Source organism: Hemiscyllium ocellatum, chromosome 38, assembly GCF_020745735.1.
Source record: "Hemiscyllium ocellatum isolate sHemOce1 chromosome 38, sHemOce1.pat.X.cur, whole genome shotgun sequence".
NCBI classification, from domain to species: Eukaryota; Metazoa; Chordata; class Chondrichthyes; order Orectolobiformes; family Hemiscylliidae; genus Hemiscyllium; species Hemiscyllium ocellatum.
This window is the reverse complement of record NC_083438.1, coordinates 32,501,239-32,521,605: the sequence shown is the minus strand read 5'-3', so window position 1 is coordinate 32,521,605 and position 20,367 is coordinate 32,501,239. Positions and strand designations below refer to the sequence as shown.

General features: G+C 46.8%; 1 protein-coding gene across 1 annotated transcript; it reads right to left on the bottom strand.

The window, feature by feature from the left end:
• Window positions 1–8,780: 8,780 nt before the first annotated feature.
• On the bottom strand, window positions 8,781–15,841 carry LOC132833885 (ICOS ligand-like). Its single transcript, XM_060852541.1, has 6 exons — window positions 15,548–15,841; window positions 15,023–15,092; window positions 13,704–14,048; window positions 13,528–13,566; window positions 11,509–11,626; window positions 8,781–9,643 (listed from the first exon to the last, which is right to left on the bottom strand). The coding sequence occupies exons 1-6, from the start codon at window positions 15,566–15,568 to the stop codon at window positions 9,562–9,564; spliced, it is 675 nt and encodes a 224-aa protein (XP_060708524.1). The 5' UTR covers window positions 15,569–15,841; the 3' UTR covers window positions 8,781–9,561.
• Window positions 15,842–20,367: the final 4,526 nt, after the last annotated feature.

Below are 20,367 nucleotides of genomic sequence, written 5' to 3'. Positions count from 1 at the left end.
TGCACACATTGCCCCAGCTCTCTCTGCAACACACCACTTTTCCAATCTTAGCCTGCATCTTGTGTTATTCAGCAATATGACTGGCAGGGAGGATGAGAGTTTTAGACACTCAGACCTAGTCCAACCTCAGGGCGAGAGCGAGAGGTCGAGAAGGAGAGTATTCAAGAGTGACCTCAGCCAGTACAGGAATCGAAACTGTTGGTATCGTGCTGCATTGCAAAGCAGCTGCCCACGCAACTGAGTGAACTCAGTCCCTAACTAACACACACACTCAAAAACACACACACTCGCACACGAACACACACACACAAAAACATTCACACATACACACACATACACTCAGAAACACACATACACACACATATACACTTAGGCACACATTCTGACTTACACACTCACACAGTCACACACACTCTCACCCACACATAGACTCATATGCACACCCATACACATACACATACAGTCATCCATACACACACTCACCCACACATACACCCACACTGACACAAACTCACCCACACACTCTCTCAGACTGACACACAGGTGCATCAAAGTGGTTAGCACTACTGCCTCACAGTGCCAGGGACCCAGGTTCAATTCCACCCATGGGGACTGTCTGTGTGAAATTTGCACACTCTCCCTGTAGCTGCATGGGTTTCCTACGGGTGCTCCGGTTTCCTCCCACGATCCAAAGATGTGCAGGTTGGGGTGGATTGGCCATGGGAAATACAGGGCTACAGAGATGGGGTAAGGGGGTTGGATTTGGGTGAGCCATTCTGCAGAGGGATCAGTATGGACTTGATAGGCCAAATGGCCTGCTCCCACACTGTCAGAATTCTGTGATTATGTAAGTCACATAAACGTATACACACACACAAATGGTCACATTCAAACACTCACACCCTTATACAAACATATTGTTGAAAGAGGAGAAAGTAAGGACTGCAGATGCTGGAGATCAGAGCTGAAAATATGTTGCTGGAAAAGCGCAGCAGGTCAGGCAGCATCCAAGGAACAGGAGATTCGACATTTTGGGCATAAGCCTGAAGAAGGGTTTATGCCCAAAACATCGAATCTCCTGTTCCTTGGATGCTGCCTGACCTGCTGCGCTTTTCCAGCAACACATTTTCAGCAATGTTGAAAGACCCTTTGTTGAATGATCAATGAGGAAGGGCTTGTAATATCACAGGGAGAGGCCGGAGGTTTAGAGGGGGATTTGAAGTAATGATTTGCGCCCGGAGGGTGGTGGGGTCCAGAATGCACTGCCTGGGAGGGGAGTTGACGGGGGTAAACCTCCCAAACTTTACAAAGTACTTGGATGATCACTCGAAGGGTCAGAACATTCGAGGCTGCGGAGTGTGGGAAAGTGCGACCGGTGTAGATTTAGAGTACTGACTCAATGGGCCAAGGGGGCCCATTCTGGACTTTCTGAATGAGGAGCCGTTAAGGCCATTCCATGGGTTAACTTCAACGGCTGAACTGGAATAGCCTCAGCACATATGTGAGTAGGAAGAGGAAGTTGAGTGATGAAGACCAATGGTCAGGAAGCAGAACCGGATGGTACTGGCAGCTTTGCAGAGTCAGTGTTCTCGGAATTCAGATGGAGGCTACTGCAAGTCAGGGGATCGTGAATGACCCTGAATGTGTCCCCAGAGGGATATAGGAGCTGGTCACCGGGTTTAAAAAGTGGCATCTCTGGTCTAGTCATCGAGAGAGGGGCCTATGGTGGTGGTCTCGAGCTTAACTGTGGATCCTGGAGGACAATAAAGCCACAACAGAAGCAGAAATAGGGCATTCAGCCCATCGGCTTCATCATTCTATCATGGCTGACATGTTTCTCAACCCCATTCTAACCCTCTTGAAACGAATGCTAACACTGCATCAACTGCCAACTGCACCTGCATGTCAACCTTAAGAGAAATCTAAGTCCCTTGGTGCCTCCGATTTCTGAAGCCTTTCCTCATTTAGAAAATAGTCTACACCTCTATTCTTCCTCCCAAAGTGTAACCTCCCTGGATCCCCTCAAAGGCCTTCCTTGGATACAGGGCCCAAAACAGTTCACAATATTCCAAATGCGGTCTGACCAGAACCTAACGGAGTGTCACCAGTACATTGCTGCTCATGTTTTCCAGCCCTCTCAAAATAGCTTTCAAAAGTGTCCTAAAACATACAGGGGCTACTGGAGTAGGATCGGGCAGATGGACAGACAAGTCTATATACTCTTGTACAAATTAACAATAACTAGCAAGGTTTAAGAGATGTACCCTGCCAACCACTGAGAGTTATCGACCATTCTTTCCACTGTTGGCATCTTGGGGTTCAGGGACGTCGTTCTTTGAAAGTGGAGTCACAGGATGGAAGAAGGTGTTTGGTACACTTGCCTTTATTGGTCAGTGCATTGAGTTGGGCTGTCAGGTTGCAGCTGTAGAGGACATTAGTTAGGCCACTTTTGGAATATTGTGTAAATTGTGGTCTCCTGTTCTAGGAAGATGTTGTTAAACTTGAAAGTGTTCAGAAAAGATTTGCAGGGCTTTTGCAGGGATGCAGGAGGGTTTGAGCTATGGGCGAGGCTGAATAGATCGGGGCTAATTTCATTGGAGCATTGAAGGCTAAAGAGGTGACCTTATAGAGATTTATAAAATCATGGATAAGGTGAATAGACAAGGTCTTTACCCTAGAGTACGGGATCCAAAACTAGAGGTGTAAGGTGAAAGGGGAAAGATTTAAAAGGGACCTGAGGGTTAAATTTTTCACACAGAGGGTGCTGCGTGTATGGAATGAGCTGCCAGAGGAAGTGGTGGAGGCTGGTAGAGTTGCAACATTTAAAAGACATCTGGATGGGTATATGAATAGGAAGGGTTTGGAGGGATATGGGCCAAGTGCTGGCAAATGGGACTAGATTAATTTAGGATGTGTGGTCAGCACGGATGAGTTGGACCAAAGGGTCTGTTTCCGTGCTGGACATCTCTATGACTCTAGAGAAGATGAGGTTTGAACTCAGGACGCCTCAATATTGAGGCAAGGAATACTCCCACTGTGGCACAAGGCACTTGAAGCTTACTGGTTTATAATTTATTGCTGTCTATGACGGTCATGTTGAAAGAAGATTAGCCTTTGGGGAGCCAGGGATTAATTTAAAAATAAAAACCACCGGGGATTAATTTAAAATAAGAAGTGGCAGTGTAGAGTCACTTCTGCAGAGTCTTTCAGCTGAGCGTCTGTATCATTGGCACGCTGACAATATTCTTGCATCATTGTCAATCTCTCTCCTCTATATTTAGAAAACCAGTTATTGCACATTCCTGGCAAAATATTATGAAAAAAAACCCCTTTATACAACCATGCCTTATTTCTCTGCCTTCAGTCTTTGCAGAATCCAATATCGACCATTCACTTGAATACGCTTCACACAGTTCCGAATTAAATCAGCGAAATATCTCAACCTTTTGCGCTCTTCGGTTCAATCCAATCTCTTTCTGGTCTGAGGGAATAACCCTCTCAAAATCTCCAACATTTCTGAGATCAAGCCTTCCCTGTTTCTTTTCGTCCCCACACAGAGGCACGATTAGTAAGTTTGAAGGTGACACCAATTGTGGACAGTGAAGATGATGACCTAAGATCATGGCCTGAGGAGTGGCAGGTGGAGATTAATTTGGAGAAATGTTAAGTATTGCATTTTAGTAAAAGACACAAGGGCAGGACTTACACAGTTACAGTTACGTTCTTGCCTGATATTGAAGGACACAGAAAGCTAGGGGATCAGGCACATAATTCTTTGAAGTTTGCACCACAAGATGGTTAAGAAAGTGTTTAGCACATTTGCCTCCATTGCTCAGGAATTTGGAGCTCATGTTGAGATTGGACAGAACGTTGGTGAGGCCTCCTCTGGAACATTGCGTGTGGTTCTGGTCATCCTGTTATAAGAAAGATATTATTAAGTTGGAGAGGGTTCAAAAGAGATTTACCAAGATGTTGCTGGGGATGGAGGTTTGTGTTATAAGGTGACTCTTTTCACCAAAGTTGAAGGGTGACCTTATCAAGGTTAATTAAACCATGAGGGGTGTAGCTCAGGCAAAGGTCAGGTGTCTTTTCCCTAGGACGGGGGATTTCTGGACTAGGGTGCGCATTTTTATGGTCAGAGGAGAAAGATTTAAAAGGGACCTGAGAGGCAACTTCTTTCACACAGAGAGTGGTTGATATGTGGAACAAACTTCCTGAGGAAGTGGTAGATGTGGGTCCACGTATAATGTTTAGAAGACGTGAATAGGAAAGATTTGGAGGGATATGAGCCAGGAGCAAGCAGGCAGGTGGGACTAGTTGAGTTTGGGAACATGCCCAGCGTGGACTGGGTCTGTTCCCAAGCTGTGTGACTGTATGATTAAGCAGAAGGTAGTGGTCCAGGGGGTGATTTTCTGACTGGAATTCCATAATGAGTGGGATCCCACAGGGCTCAGTGTTGGGGGAACGATGCTGTTTGTGGCTTATACAAAGGATTTGGACTGGAATGTGGGAGGGTCGCTCAATCAGTTACGATGTGGAAATTGGTGGGGTGGCATGAAGTGAGGAAGATAGCCTTGTGCCAAGGAGGGTATAGACAGGGCTGGTCAGAGTGGGCCAATCAGGGGGCAGGTGGATATAGATAAGGGTGAAGTTATGCTCTTGGGCAGGCTAAATTGGGCAAGGGAAGCCATGATGCACAGTCGGAGCCTGGGAAGCTCTGAGGATCAATGGGGTCTTGTTGTCCACTGGACCCTGAAGGACTTGGGAACAGGTGGATAAAATAGTTAAGAATGCTTGTGGGGGACATTTGCCTTTATTAGCTGAGAGTTTAAGAGCAGGGAGGTGATGTGAACTGCAGAACATGTCAGTGAGGCCACAAAGCAAGAGTATTGTGTGGAATCCGCATTCTAGGAGGGAGGTCAGGAAGTGGTGTTGGACTGGGGTTCTCAAAGTTACAAATCACACGAGACTGGATTATAGTGCAACAGGTTCATTTGGAAGCACAAGCTGTCGGAGCGCTGCTCCTTCATCAGCAACTGCTTCACCAGCTACCTGACAAAGGAGCAGCTCTCCAAATGCTTGTACTTCCAAATAAACCTTTTGGTCTAATATCTGGTGTTGTGTGATGTTTAACCAGGAGGGAGGTGACAGCATTGGGAGAGGGTGCAGAGGGAGATTTACCAGGATGTTGCCTTGTGAGGGGGCTGGGGAGTTTCAGTGATGGAAAGTGATGAGACAGACTGGGGTTGTTTTTCTTCAAGCAGGGGAGATTCAGAGAGAGGGGTTGGTTGGGGAGGGTCATGACTGAGATGTATAAAATAATGAGGGAGGCACAGATAGGGTAGATGAGAAGGAACGTGGATCAGTGGTTAGCACTGCTGCCTCACCACATCAGGGACCCGGGTTCGATTCCAGCCTCGGGCGACTGACTGTGTGGAGTTTGCACCTTCTCCCCGTGTCTGTGTGGGTTTCCTCCGGGTGCTCCAGTTTCCTCCCACAGTCCAAAGCTGTGCAGGTTAGGGTGGATTGGCCATGCTAAATTGTCCCAGAGTGTTCAGGGATGTGCAGGTTAGGGTGGATTGGCCATGCTAAATTGTTCCATAGTGTCCAGGGATGTGTAGGTTAGGGTGGATTGGCCATGCTAAATTGTCCCATAGTGTTCAGGGATGTGCAGGTTAGGGTGGATTGGCCATGCTAAATTGTTCCATAGTGTTCAGGGATGTGTAGGTTAGGGTGGATTGGCCATGCTAAATTGTTCCATAGTGTTCAGGGATGTGTAGGTTAGGGTGGATTGGCCATGCTAAATTGTTCCATAGTGTCCAGGGATGTGTAGGTTAGGGCGGATTGGCCATGCTAAATTGTTCCATAGTGTTCAGGGATATGTAGGTTAGGGCGGATTGGCTATGCTAAATTGTTCCATAGTGTCCAGGGATGTGTAGGTTAGGGTGGATTGGCCATGCTAAATTGTTCCATAGTGTTCAGGGATGTGTAGGTTAGGGTGGATTGGCCATGCTAAATTGTTCCATAGTGTCCAGGGATGTGTAGGTTAGGGTGGATTGGCCATGCTAAATTGTTCCATAGTGTTCAGGGATGAGTAGGTTAGGGTGGATTGGCCATGCTAAATTGTTCCATAGTGTCCAGGGATGTGTAGGTTAGGGTGGATTGGCCATGCTAAATTGTTCCATAGTGTTCAGGGATGAGTAGGTTAGGGTGGATTGGCCATGCTAAATTGTTCCATAGTGTTCAGGGATGTGTAGGTTAGGGTGGATTGGCCATGCTAAATTGTTCCATAGTGTCCAGGGATGTGCAGGTTAGGGTGGATTGGCCATGCTAAATTGTCCCATAGTGTTCAGGGATGTGCAGGTTAGGGTGGATTGGCCATGCTAAATTGTTCCATAGTGTTCAGGGATGTGTAGGTTAGGGTGGATTGGCCATGCTAAATTGTTCCATAGTGTCCAGGGATGTGTAGGTTAGGGTGGATTGGCCATGCTAAATTGTTCCATAGTGTTCAGGGATGTGTAGGTTAGGGTGGATTGGCCATGCTAAATTGTTCCATAGTGTTCAGGGATGAGTAGGTTAGGGTGGATTGGCCATGCTAAATTGTTCCATAGTGTTCAGGGAAGTGTAGGTTAGGGTGGATTGGCCATGCTAAATTGTTCCATAGTGTCCAGGGATGTGTAGGTTAGGTGCATTAGTCAGGGGTAAATATAGTGTAGGGGAATGGTCCTGGGTGGGTGACTCTTCAGAGGACTTGTTGGGCTGGAGGGCCTGTTTCTACACTGTAGACATTCTATGAATTTCTATGGGGTTTCCTCTTTGATGCAGGGAATCAATGACCGAGGTGGGTGAAAGATTGAAGGAAGGGGGCAAGAGGTTTCGAGGGGGATGTGAGGGATAACGTTTTCACCCAGAGGGCCTTGAACTCACTGCCTGTAAGTGTGGGAGTGGCCAAAACCCTCATCACATTGGAGAAAGATTTCAATGGGCATTCGTGGTGCCAAGGCTGGGTTGGGGTTTGGAGAGTAGTAAGGTGGTTACTACTCAATGGGTCAAAGGGCCTGTTTCCACGCTGCAGACCTGTCAAAATGTACAGCACCAAATGAGACATTTCAGTCCCTCTTAGCGTGGTGTCTCGAAACAGGTCAGCCATGAAGGAATGGCCGAGCAGCCTAGATGGGCTGAATGGCCGAATTCTGCTCCTGCACATTACCATCAGTGTAAGTGTTCGGTCATGGTGAAGCATGATGAATTAATTCTGCATGTTTCTCTCCCTCTGTCTGCTGCACAAGTTGGGGTGTCGCAGACATACACATCGATTACAGACGAGTTGGTGGATCTGATTGGGGTCGAGCTAGAATTCCAAGGTCCAGGACTATGTGCTACAGGACACACCAAAACTTGGGGAAGCTGCCACCAAGGCACAGTGGGGAAAGACCACCGTCTGAGGTCTTCCTGCTGAAGGCAAATAGTGATCCGTTCAGTTATCAGACCCTCCTAGTGCCTCAAATGCATGTAACTAGAGTTCTTATATGTGTAAGACATGTCTATGACTTGTTTGGATAGAGTCAAACTCCAAAGTTTGTTTGTTTCCTTGATATGTTACTGTACAGAACTGAACTGTTTATGACTATGCATATATTTAAAGATATTTATTATGTATATTTTTGAAATATAAAAAAGTGTGAAGAGTGTGGACAGCAGATAGTGACATCCTCCACCTCCACTGACTAATAGACACCGACAAACAAGTGTACACAAGATAGCAATTCCCCTAAAACCTTGGAATAATTTCAACAACAAAGATTTACATTTCTACAGCACCATTTGTGGCCAGTGTCCCAGAGTGATTTATAGCCAATGAAATACTACAATGAATTCAGGTGTTCTGAACTAGAGTCTTCCTAAAACTACAATGAAATCAGAAAATGACACTAATTCAGCTGTTAAATTTCCCAGAGGAAGAGGTGAGGTAGGGGAGTTAGAGCAGAACTGAACCAAGGGAAGGGCCACCTATTGGACAAAAAAAAATCAGTGGAAGCCAATTCCCTTGTGCGTGCTCATAGCTCATACCTTTGGTTTGGAGCAAGTGAGTGAGTGAAAGGAGATGTAGGGCAGCCAGACAGACAGAAAGAGATGGTGACGGAGACTGGAGGGAACCTGGCAGTGACAGGGAATGTAGTTTGGGATGTAACGTTATAGAATCAGAGATGTACAGCACAGAAACAGACCCTTCGGTCCAACCAGTCCATGCTGACCAGATATCCCAACCCAATCTAGTCCCACCTGCCAGCACCCGGCCCATATCCCTCCAAACCCTTCCTATTCATAAACCCATCCAAATGACTTTTAAATGTTGCAATTGTACCAGCCTCCACCACATCCTCTGGCAGCTCATTCCATACACATACCACCCTCTGCATGAAAAAGTCACTCCTTAGGTCTCTTTTATATCTTTCCCCCCCTCACCCTAAACCTATGTCCTAGACAAATGTGACAAAAATTATATTTGGGATAACAAACTCTCACATTCTCTCCTCCTCTGCAAACACCTACACTCCCAGTCACCAGGAACACCAACTGGATGTTCAAACCCAGCCTCCTCCTGAGATTCCCACAATCACTGATCCCAGTCTTTAGCCAATTCCATTCACTCCAATTCATAGTCAGGGACTTACTGCCTGACAGCCCCTTTGTTCATGTAGTGACCAACAGAGTCAATAAACGTCAGACTGTAGACGCACCAATCTCAGCATCAGCTTCTCTTTAATCACAGCTTGGAGCAAAAACTACAGGTAGAAAAAAGTTACAAATATCAGGGTAGAAATACAGATATATCCATAATTAATGTTTTTACAACAAATGCAATTATATAGAAAAATCACATATTTAAACATGGATGACACCTCTGTACAGTATAAATACAAATAACCAGAACAGAAATACATGTGTATCAATATAAAATATTTACAGAATTCTATATACACACATCAATACCAGGTTCCCTTGAATCACACTCTGGCACAGTACACAGAAAAAGGAACTGTACATGAAAGATTCACAACATGCAATGATTGAATTGTACACAGATAATTTCTGTATGAATAATCTGTACACAGGGTATACATTTGTCCGATGCAATTTCAATCCATAAACCAGCTGGAATCTGAATCTTGGATATGAAACAATTGCTGGCAGTAATGCAGTTCCTGGCTTTGCCCAGTAGGTGCTGCTGCAGGGGGAGTTTCTGAAGCCTCTTCCCATGTTCCCCAGTGTGGGGGCACCATCACTACAAGGACTGCAGTGGGTCAAGGCCACATGGACAATAAATGGGGCCCTGGCAGTATCACCCACACTGAGAACAAGTTAATAATGTCATCAGGAACTAACTGATGTTCCTAGTCATTTGCCACAGTACTGGGCTGACTGCCCCTGCCACTCCCTGAGCCAGGCTCAGTGCGGTGGAAACTCAGTCAGTGCTGGGCAGCCCCGTTCCCCAGAAGGTTTTGTTCTCCAGCCGCTCCATCCTGATGCTCAGGTGCTGCTGGTACAAGGCTCCGTGCTTCACCCAAAACGGTAACCCCTGTCAGTCAGAGGATCTATTCTTGATTTGTGATTGCTGGTGCACTGTTTTTGGTCACAATTCCTAGGGGAGAGAGAAACCAGCAGAGTACAGGTTAGAAGAATCCAACACTTTGGACGCATGTGTAAAAGGAGCTGTTCAGGAGCACAGACACATTAAATCACCCTCAACATCCTGGGGACCAAATGGCAGCTGGAAAATGGGTCTCAGGAGCTGCACGGTGATGGAGCACAGAGTGTAGAGGAGAGGACGCTTATAGGCAATGGGCAAGAGCTGGACACTCTACAGGAGCTGTGCTAACTGACAGAGGGAGGGCCAGAGGAGAGAGAGAGAGAACCCTGCAATAGTTCCTCCTCCCACGGTGAGGAAAAGCAGGGAGCATAGAGATGTGGATATGGAGGGAAACAAGGCAATCTAAGATGGACTTCTCTATGTGAATCCTGGATGGATTGATGGAACAGACACAAGGAAAGTGAGGAGAGGCAGAGGGACACAGAGGGAGGAGAAACACTGACAAAGGTTTAGGTGAGGAATTACAAGTTTCCGAGCCAGGCAGCTGAAGGCGCAGCCACCAATGGGGCAGCAATGAAAATACCAGGGATACAGGAGCACAGAGATTGGAGGGCTGTACAGCTGAAGGTGGTTACACATAGGGAGGGCTGAGGATATGGAGGGATTGGAAGAAGGATGGGAATGTTCAAATCTGTCCATCTCAGTGTGAAACAGATTTAACAATGGAGCATCCACACCCACATGGGGAAAATTTCAACCTGGGCAGCGGGAGACACCAGAACCTCCCCAGTCCACGAGACGGAGCAGCAGACGTAGGCCATTCGGCCAAATCGATCAATTAGTCTGTGGCTGATCTGAAAATGATCAACCCCTGTGTTTCTCGTGTAGCCCTTCAGTCTCAGCCTCAAAATATACTGAATGATCCAGCCTCCAGTCCTGTGGTACAGAATTCCACAGAATCACTTCCTCTGAGAAAATAAATTCCTCTCCATCTCTGTCTTAAGAAGACCCCTCAGAATGTTCTGTTTCAAGAAAATCACTTCTCCTTCTGAACTCCAGTGAGTACAGATCCATTGATCCCAGGATTCTGTGTAATGGAGGAAACAGACAGTACATAGCCCTCCAGGTTGGGTCTTACCCCTATCTTCTTGAAACTGCAGTAACATCTCCTTCCTCTGACCCACTTGCAATCAAGGCCACCATCCCATCTCCCTCCCTCATTTCATACATGTTAAGTTGGAGATTTAGCTACAAATTCCTGATTTACATTCACTGGCCTTTCACATTAAAAACACCAATTTTTCCAAAGTGGATACTTCACACTTCCCACGTTATTATTGTCCCAAATGTTTCTCCAGCGTACCCCTGTTTGCAGCCTCTGTATCCTCCTCACAGCTTACTTTCCCACTGAGCTTTGTATCAGCAGCAAACTGGGACAATCCCACTCTATCCCCCCATCTCAGTCACTGATATAGATTGTGAGTCACTGAGGTCCCAGCACTGATCCTTGCAGCACCAGTTACATCCTGACAACTGACAATGACCCATTTGTTCCTGCTCTGTTCCTGCCCATTAACCAATCCTCAATCCATGCTATATCACCCCCCCTATCCCCTGGGCCCTCATCTTGTACAACAACCTATTGTGTGGCACCTTCTCAAATACTTCCTGATATTCCCAATATATGTCCCATCCTCTGGTTCTCCAGTGGGATAATATTTGCTCCTTTCCAATCCACAGGGACTGTTCAGCAGCAAGAGGATGACGAGCTGGAAGTGACTGGATGATGCTGCTCAATGGCAGGCTGGATTGAAGCATCCTCACAGCTCAGGGAATGGACAGGGACAGAGCTCAGCAACATTTCACACAATGTTATACAAAGATCAAAGGGTTAAATTGGAAATTCCAGAACTTACCATCTTTGTCGCTCTAGGATGATGTAACCCATAATTCCACCAACTACAACAATAGCAACAATCACAGCAACAATCCCAATTCCCAATCCAACTCTTGCTCGAATGGCAAGTCCAGGACCTAGAGACAGAGTGAAGCCATTAACAGACTGGGACACACAAAACTAACAGCAGAGACCTTCAGCACCTAGTGCTTCAGAACCAGCCCCAGTACAAACAGATCCCTGGGTAATTCTAGTCCTGGAGGAATATGGGAGGTTAGATCCCAATATTCACACACACACCAGACCACCCCACAGCTGCACACACGCACGCACACACAATGAGATGGATACATGCTTTCCAATAGCGAGAACTGGACACTGGCCAGCAGCAGTTTCCCTTCAATTAAATACAACAGCTGTTGAAAGTATTTTAATTTTATGATGTTCCTGTGGAGAAGTTGACAGCGTTGAAAGGTAAGTGTTTCACACAATGTTCAATGTTATATTGCACTGCCTTTAATCCAGGGTCACTCCCTCCAGACTGTATCTCACTGTGCCCTCACCCCTGGTGGGACAGGACATACCCAGGGATGGTGATAGGGGAGTCTGGGATGTTGTGTTATTTCTGTGGGACATAATCACACTGACAGTCTCCCAAGTTGGACCCCAGTCCCCAGATGTTAGTGAGGGAGACTTTGCAGGGTCAGCTGGGCTGGATGTCCTTACTGTGTCCTGATTAGATGCCCGGCTCACAGTTTTTAAAAAATTTGTTTTTTTAATTTTTATTCCCACAGTACTGCTTAACTGCGGTAGTGCTTATTTTTCCCCAGCACCCATGGTGTGTGTGTGCAGGTGTGAGACACAGTGAGACACACAAGGTGCACAAATCTTTATTCAGTTTCCACCACCAGGAAGAAAGGAAACACCCAAGTGGCCAGTGACAAGCAGTGCCCTTCACATCAAAGGGCAATGCTGTGTGATCAAACAGTGAAGGGGAGGGCAGGGATTAACTCAAAATAGAGTTGGACAGGGAAATCACACCCCATTCCCTGTGGTGCCTCAAGGGTGTTGGCGGACACCGTGTGCTCCTTCTCCAGAGACACCCGGACTCTAACATAACCACGGAAGAGGGGCAGACGGTCCCCTCCACTGCCTCGACCTGTTTATGGCCAGTTTGGCCAGGCCCAGGAGCCCATTCAGTTATATTGTGGATTTTCCTGTCTAGGGGTTTGGTACAAACTGACTGATGTGCTCAGACAATTAAACAGGGCAGTTAAACTTTCCCCAGGTTAATGTGGGACTGGAGTCACAGAGACCAGGCCGGGTAAGGACGGCAGGTTTCCTTCCCTAAAGGGACATGAGGGAATTAGTTAGGGTTTTACAACAAGCCAACAGCTTCATGGTCACTTTTATTGGGAATAATTTTCTATTTCCAGGTTTCTATTGAATAAACTGACTTGAATCTAAAGCACCAATACCAGATTTTGAAGAAGCTCTGATCTATAACTCTGCTTTCCTTTCCGTGGAAAGTGTAAAGCTCAGATTTGTAGTATTTATAATGACAACTTCCTTACAGTGTACTCAACACTCTAAAAACTGGAAACAGTAGAGCCACGTGGAACCAAGTAAACCTCAAACTGAGAAAATTCCCTTTCTCCCCTGGACTAGGTGAAAGACCAGGTTACACCAGGATGAATATTACTCTCCACTGTCTTCACTCCCAATCCCAGTCTTCCCAACAGGAGGGTCTTGTTCACACGGAACAGAGACTCTCCACACAGAATTCCAGAAAAACTAATGCTAATGGAAGCAGGGATTCTCAGTTCTATATCTGAGGGGAGTCTCAGAAACAGAAAGAACAATTCCAGGGAGTTTAAGGACCAGTTCCAGGTTACAGTGACCCACTCCACTCACTCAGATTCATTCTTTGGTAAAATATCACACAGCATTTCAAACTTTCCAATGTTCCTCCCTGTCTATCCAGCATGATCCAATGTAAGAGCTGAAAACACATGCAGTAGTTTAGAAACAGATTTACCTGGTACAGGTGTGTACGGTCCAGGTGTAGGAGCTCGCTCTAAAGGAAACATCGTGTGGTTAGTACGGTGTGTGAAACAAACTGCAGAAATGTGCAGAGACTCTAGCCCAGTCAATTAACAATGAATGTGCCATCTCAAGTCATATGAAACAATAGCTGAAAAATAGACCTCTCACCTGTCACAGAGAGATTGACTTGAACAACGTTCTCCCAATGAAGTTGATCTCCCACCTTTCTGTAAATCTGACAATCGTACTCAGCCTGGTCTGACTCCCTGAGGTCAGAGATCAGAACTGACCAGTTGCCTTGTTCCAGTTGATCTTTGAACAGGTTTGTTCTGTTTCTGAATCGTGGGTCTTGTTCCCTCAAATCTTCACTCCCATTGACAAACTGGTGTAAAAATTCATATTTGAGTGTTCCCCAGATAACCAGTAAATCAGAGACTGGGACATTCCCACTGTAGGTACAGGGCAGCACAACCTGTTCCCCAAGGAACCCAGAAACTGGGACAGGCGAGTCACCTGGAAAAGATTGGAAGTATTTGTCCAGTATTCACTGCTACTACATTATATCCCAATCCCATACCCAGTCCTATTCACAGATTCTAAAATTATAATCTGCACTTACAAATTACTTCAAAATAAAATTAGATATGGAAATAGGTGGCAATTTAGGATTAACTGATTTGGTCTGTGGATTAAAGTAAATAGCTACCAACTCAAACAGACAAAATAACCCAATGTCCAAAAGGTACCACTCCCCACCTCCTGAAACTGATCTCATCTCCCTTCACCATTAATCTGACACACTTGGCACCTCTTGTCTGGATGGTGTGAAGTCAAACACAGTAATTATCCAAAGAGACTTGGGGGTTCAAGTGGATAGATATTTAAAATGGCAAGAAATAAATGAGAAGTAATTGAGTTCTAGTCTTTAAATCCAGAGGACTGGAGTATAGGAATGCAGTCATTATGCTTAGACCCCACTTGGAATACTGTGAGCAGATCTGGGAACCGCAACGTAGGAAGGATAGACTGGCCTTGGAATGATACCAGGACTTCAGGGGTTAAAGTATAAAAGAGATTACACAAATTATATCTTTTCTCTAGAACTTCAAAAGGTTGAGGTGATATGATTGACATCTTTGAAATATTAAAGGGAGGGGGATTGTAAAATTTCTCATACGCCTGAACCCAGTGCTTAGTACTCAATCCCAATCCCACAGTACCAAACTGTCCCATCCCAGTGTCACTGAGTGTTGCTCAGGGTCCAGATGCCAGTGTTCCCATTCCTGGGGTTAATCTGAAGACATTAAGTGCCTTCTTGACAGCTCTCTCTCTCATGATCACAGTGTGTAATGTGAATCTATTGTGACCAACTCCCTCAGTGGGTCCACTTGCAGCCCACACAGCACCTTAAAGCAAGAGGAATTCCTAATTCCCCCCACCCCCAGCCTTTGATCCTGCTGAAATGTTCCAGCACTCACAGCACTGACCTGAAACAGCAGCAACAACATTTAGCAGCAGCAGCAGCAGCGGGGGGAGTAGTTTCTGTGAGCTGGGTTCCTGCAACAAGAAAGCACAGTGAGTCCCTTTATAACCAATTCTTCTTTGTGCCCCCTCCTCGCACCCTCCCTGTACAGACCTCTCCCCTCCCCCCTGCTCCCATCCTTTCTGTCTCCTCCCAAACGCCATATCCATTCCCCCCTGACCTCAGTACCCAGCTTTCCCCCATCAGTCCTGTATCCCCAGGCCCACTCTTTCCCCCCTCCCTCCACCCTCTCCCCCTTGCACACCCCCACCCTCCCTCCACCCTCTCCCCCTTGCACACCCCCACCCTCCCTCCACCCTCTCCCCCTTGCACACCCCCACCCTCCCTCCACCCTCTCCCCCTTGCACACCCCCACCCTCCCTCCACCCTCTCCCCCTTGCAGCCCCCTCCCTCCACCCTCTCCCCCTTGCAGCCCCCTCCCTCCACCCTCTCCCCCTTGCAGCCCCCTCCCTCCACCCTCTGTCAGTACCTGTTGCTCCTCTCCAGCCATTTCCGCGGCCAGATTAAGGATGAGAGCGACGAACCAGACACGGGTTGGGGTCCCAGGGAGGTGGGGTGGGGAGAGGGCGTGCTGATCGCCCGATCACGGACCAGCGTCTACACCCCGTGGAGAAGGGGAGTGATCCTGTGGATTCCGGACACGGGTCTGTATCTCAGAGAAGGGGAGTGATCCAGTGGATTCCGGACACGGGTCTGGATCCCGGGAAGGCGAGGGAGTGAGATTGAGGATCACGGAGTGAGAGGGGAATAACGATGTGAATTCTCGGGGACTTTAAATATTCCGCCGCTGAGACTGGCTCCTGATTGGTCAGTGAGACTGCTCTATGATTGGTACATTTGTGTTCAATTAGAAACATGTTGTGAGGTTGCCATGACAACCGGTAATCCGAAACTGAGAGGAAAGATCTGATAGGCAGAGGCGTGGACTTCCCCCTCCCCCCCCGAATGAGGGGGCGGGGCTCCCGCTGATTGACAGGGACGGGGACACCCTCTGATTGACAGGGGCGGGGACACCCTCTGATTGACGGGGGCGGGGACACTCTCTGATTGGTGCATGGACACCCTCTGATTGACGGGGGCGGGGACACCCTCTGATTGACAGGTGCGGGGACGCCCTCTGATTGGTGCATGGACACCCTCTGATTGACGGGGCGGGGACACCCTCTGATTGACAGGTGCGGGGACGCCCTCTGATTGGTGCATGGACACCCTCTGATTGACGGGGGCGGGGACTCTGTCTGATTGACAGGGGGCGGGGCCTGATGCACACATGGGCCAGCAGCAGGAGTGGGCCATTTGGTCCTTTTCCAGGATTTGACCCAGACATTGACTCCTTCCACCCTTTGATGCTGCCAGGATTGCTGTGTTTTCCCAGCCTCCTGCTTGGCTGCTTTGATTCCAGCATCTGTAGATTTTTTTTGTCTCTAACCTTTATTTTGAGGCTATATCCCCCTTTGTTCTCGTTTCACCCACCAATGGAAACAACCTCCCTGCTTCTATCCCATCTATTCACTTCATAATTTAATATGTTTCTACAAGATACCTCCTCTTTCTTCTAAAGTCCACTTAATTGCTCCTCGTAGGCCAACCCTCTCAACTCTGGTGTCAACAATTGAACCTCTTTTGCATCACTTCAGTGCCAATAAATCCTTTCTTAAGTAAGGAGACCAAAACTATAGATGACTCAAGGTGTGGCCTCACCAGCTCCCTAAACAGCTGCAGCATAACTGCCCTGTTTTTAAACTCCATCCCTCGAGCATTGAGGGACAATATTCTATTTGCTTTCATAATTCATTTGTGGGACTTGGGCGTTGCTGGCTGGCCAGCATTGATAGCCCATCCCCATTTGCCCTTGAGAAGGTAGTGGGGATCTGCCTTCCTGAATCACTGCAGTCCACTTGCTGTAGGTTGACCTACAATGTCAGTGGGAGGGACTTCCAGGAATGTGACCCAAGGACTGTGAAGGAAAAGCGGTATGTTTCCAAGTCAGGGTGGTGAGTGACTTGGAGAGGAACTTGCAGGTGATAGTGTTCCAAAGTACCTGCTGCCCTTGTCCTTCTGGACGGAAGTGGTCATGGGTTTGGAAGGTGCTGTTGAAGGATCTTTGGTGAATTTCTGCAGTGCATCTTGTAAATAGTACACACTACTGCTACTGAGCGCTGGTGGTGGAGGGATTAAATGTTTGTGGATGTGGTCCCAATCAAGCAGATTGCTTTATCCTGGATGGTGTCAAATTGCTTGAGTGTTGTTGGAACTGCACGCATCTAGGCAAGTGGGAAGTATTCCATCACACTCCTGACTTGTGCCTTGTAGATGGTGGTTTGACTTTGGGGTGTCAAGAGGTGAGTTATTCACCGCAGTATCCCTAGTCTCCGACCTGCTCTTGTAGCCACTGTGTTTATGTGGTGAGTCCAGTTGAGTTTCTGATCAATGGTAACCCCAAGGATGTTGTCGGTAGGGGAATTCAGTGATGGTAATACCGTTGAATGTTAGAATTACCTGCCACCCATAACAACCAACTTTGTATGATTCACGCACAAGGTCACCCAGGTCCACCTACACAGCAGCTGCTGCAATTTTTCATGATTTAAATATAGTCCTTTTTGCTGTCATTCCAACAAATGGAGGACCTCACGTTTCCCAACATTGACTCCAACTGCCAGACCCTTGCCCACTCACATGACCTATCTATATTCCTCTGTGTACACTTTCAGTGTCCTCTGCTCAACCACTCACCTTAGTGTCATTTGTGAACTTTGAATGTCAAATACATTCAAACTCTAAATCATCGATGGAAATTGTAAACAATTGCTGATCCCTGAGGCACATCCTACCACTGATCGCCAACCAGAACAATATTCATTTATGCCCTCTCATAGAGGCATAGAGATATACAGCATGGAAACAGACCCTTTGTCCAAGTCATCCAGATACCCTAACCTTATCTAGTCCCATTTGCCTGCGCTTGGCCGATATCCCTCTAAACTCTTCCTATTCATGTGCCCATCCTGTTGCCTTTTAAATGCTGTAATTTTACCAGCCTCCATCACTTCCATCAATGGCAGCTCATTCCATACACTCACCACCCTCTGTATGAAAATGTTGCCCCTTAGGTCCCTTTTATATCTTTCCTCTAGTTCTGGACTCCCCACTCCAGGGAAAATACCTGGTCTGTCCATGCCCCGCATGATTTTGTTAACCTCAAGAAAGTCACCTCTTAGCCTGACACTCCAGGGAAAGCGGCATGGTGGCACAGTGGTTAGCACTGCTGCCTCACAGCGCCAGAGACCCGGGTTCAATTCCTGCCTCAGGTGACTGTCTGTGTGGAGTTTGCACATTTTCCCCATGTCTGCATGGGTTTCCTCCGGATGCTCCGGTTTCCTCCCACAGTCCAAAAATGTGCAGGTTAGGTGAATTGGCCATGCTAAATTGCCTATAGTGTTAGGTGAAGGGGTAAATGTAGGGGAATGGGTCTGGGTGGGTTGCGCTTCGGCGGGTCGGTGTGGACTTGTTGGGCCGAAGGGCCTGTTTCCACACTGTAAGTAATCTAATCTCAAAATAGCCTCAGCCAATTCAGCCTCTCCCGATAGCTCAAATCTTCCATCCCTGGCAACATCCTTGTAAATCTTTTCTGAAGCCTTTCAAGTTTCACAACATCCTTCTGATAGGAAGGACATCAGAATTGCACACAATATTCTAAAAGTAGCTAAACCAAAGTCCTGTACAGCCAAAACATGACCTCCAATCTCACACACTCAATGTTCTGACCAATAACGAAAGCATCCCAAACACCTTCTTCACTATTCTATCGAGCTGTGATGCTACTGTCAAGGAACAATGGACCTGCACTCTAATGTCTCTTTGTTCAGTACCACTGCCTAGGACCTTACCATTAAGTGTATAGATAAGTCCTAATCTGATTTGCTTTTCCAAAATGGAGCACCTCACATTTACCTAAATTAAACTCCATCTGCCACTCCTCAGCCCATTGACCCATCTAATCAAGATCCTGTTGTAATGTGAGGTAATATTCCTCGCTGTCCACTACACCTCCAATTTTGGTGTCATCTGCAAACTTACGAACTATACCTCCTATGTTCACATCCAAATCATTTATATAAATGACGAAACATAGTGGATCCATCACTGATCCTTGTGACACTCCACTGGTCACAGGTCTCCAGTCTGAAAAGCAATCCTCCACCACCACTCTCTGTCTTCTACCTTCAAACCAGTTCTATATCCAAATGGCTAATTCTCCCTGTATCCCACGTGATCTAACCTTGCTAACTGGTCTACCATGAGAAATCTTGTCGAATGCCTTGCTGAAGTCCATATAGATCACATCTACTGCTCTGTCCTCATCAATCCTCTTTGTTACTTCAAAAAACTCAATCAAGTTTGTGAGACATGATTTCCCATGCACAAAGTCATGCTGACTATCCCTAATCAGTCCTTGCCTTTCCAAATACATGTACAACCTGTCCCTCAAGATTCCCTCCAACAACTTGCCCACTAGCAATGTCAGGCTCACTGATCTATAGTTCCCTGGCTTTTCCTTACCACCTTTCTTAAACAGTGGCACTGTGTTAGCCAACCTCCTGTCTCTGGCATCTCACCTGTGACTATCGATGATACAAATATCTCAGCAAGAGGCCCAGCAATCACTTCCCTAGTTTCCCACAGAGTTCTACGGTACACCTGATCAGGTCTCAGGGATTTATCAACTTTTATGTGTTTCAAGACATCCAGCACCTCCTCCGCTGTAATATGGACATTTTTCAAGATGTCACCATCTATTTCCCCACTTTTTATATCTTCCATGTCCTTCTCCACAGTAAATATTGATGCAAGATACTTGTTTAGTATCTTCCCCATCTCCTCACATAGGCTGCCTTGCTGATCTTTGCAGGGCCCTATTCTCTCCCTAGATACCCTTAAATCCTGAATGTATTTTGCTTTCTGTTAGTTAATCAATCTTCTATCTATGCTAATACGTAACCTGTAACACCGAATGCTTTTACCTTACACAGCAGCCTTTTGTGCAGCACTTTGTTGAATGCCTTCTGGAATCCAGATACACCGGTTCCCCACTATCCATCGCACTCATAATGTCCACAACAAACTCCAGTAAATTACTTCAACATGATCTGGCTTTCATGAACCCATGCTGTGTCTGCCTGATGGGACAATTTCTATCCAGCCATCTTGCTATTTCTTTCCTCAATGACTGGGGGTGGCATGGTGGCTCAGTAGTTAGCACTGCTGCCTCACAGCGCCAGGGACCCA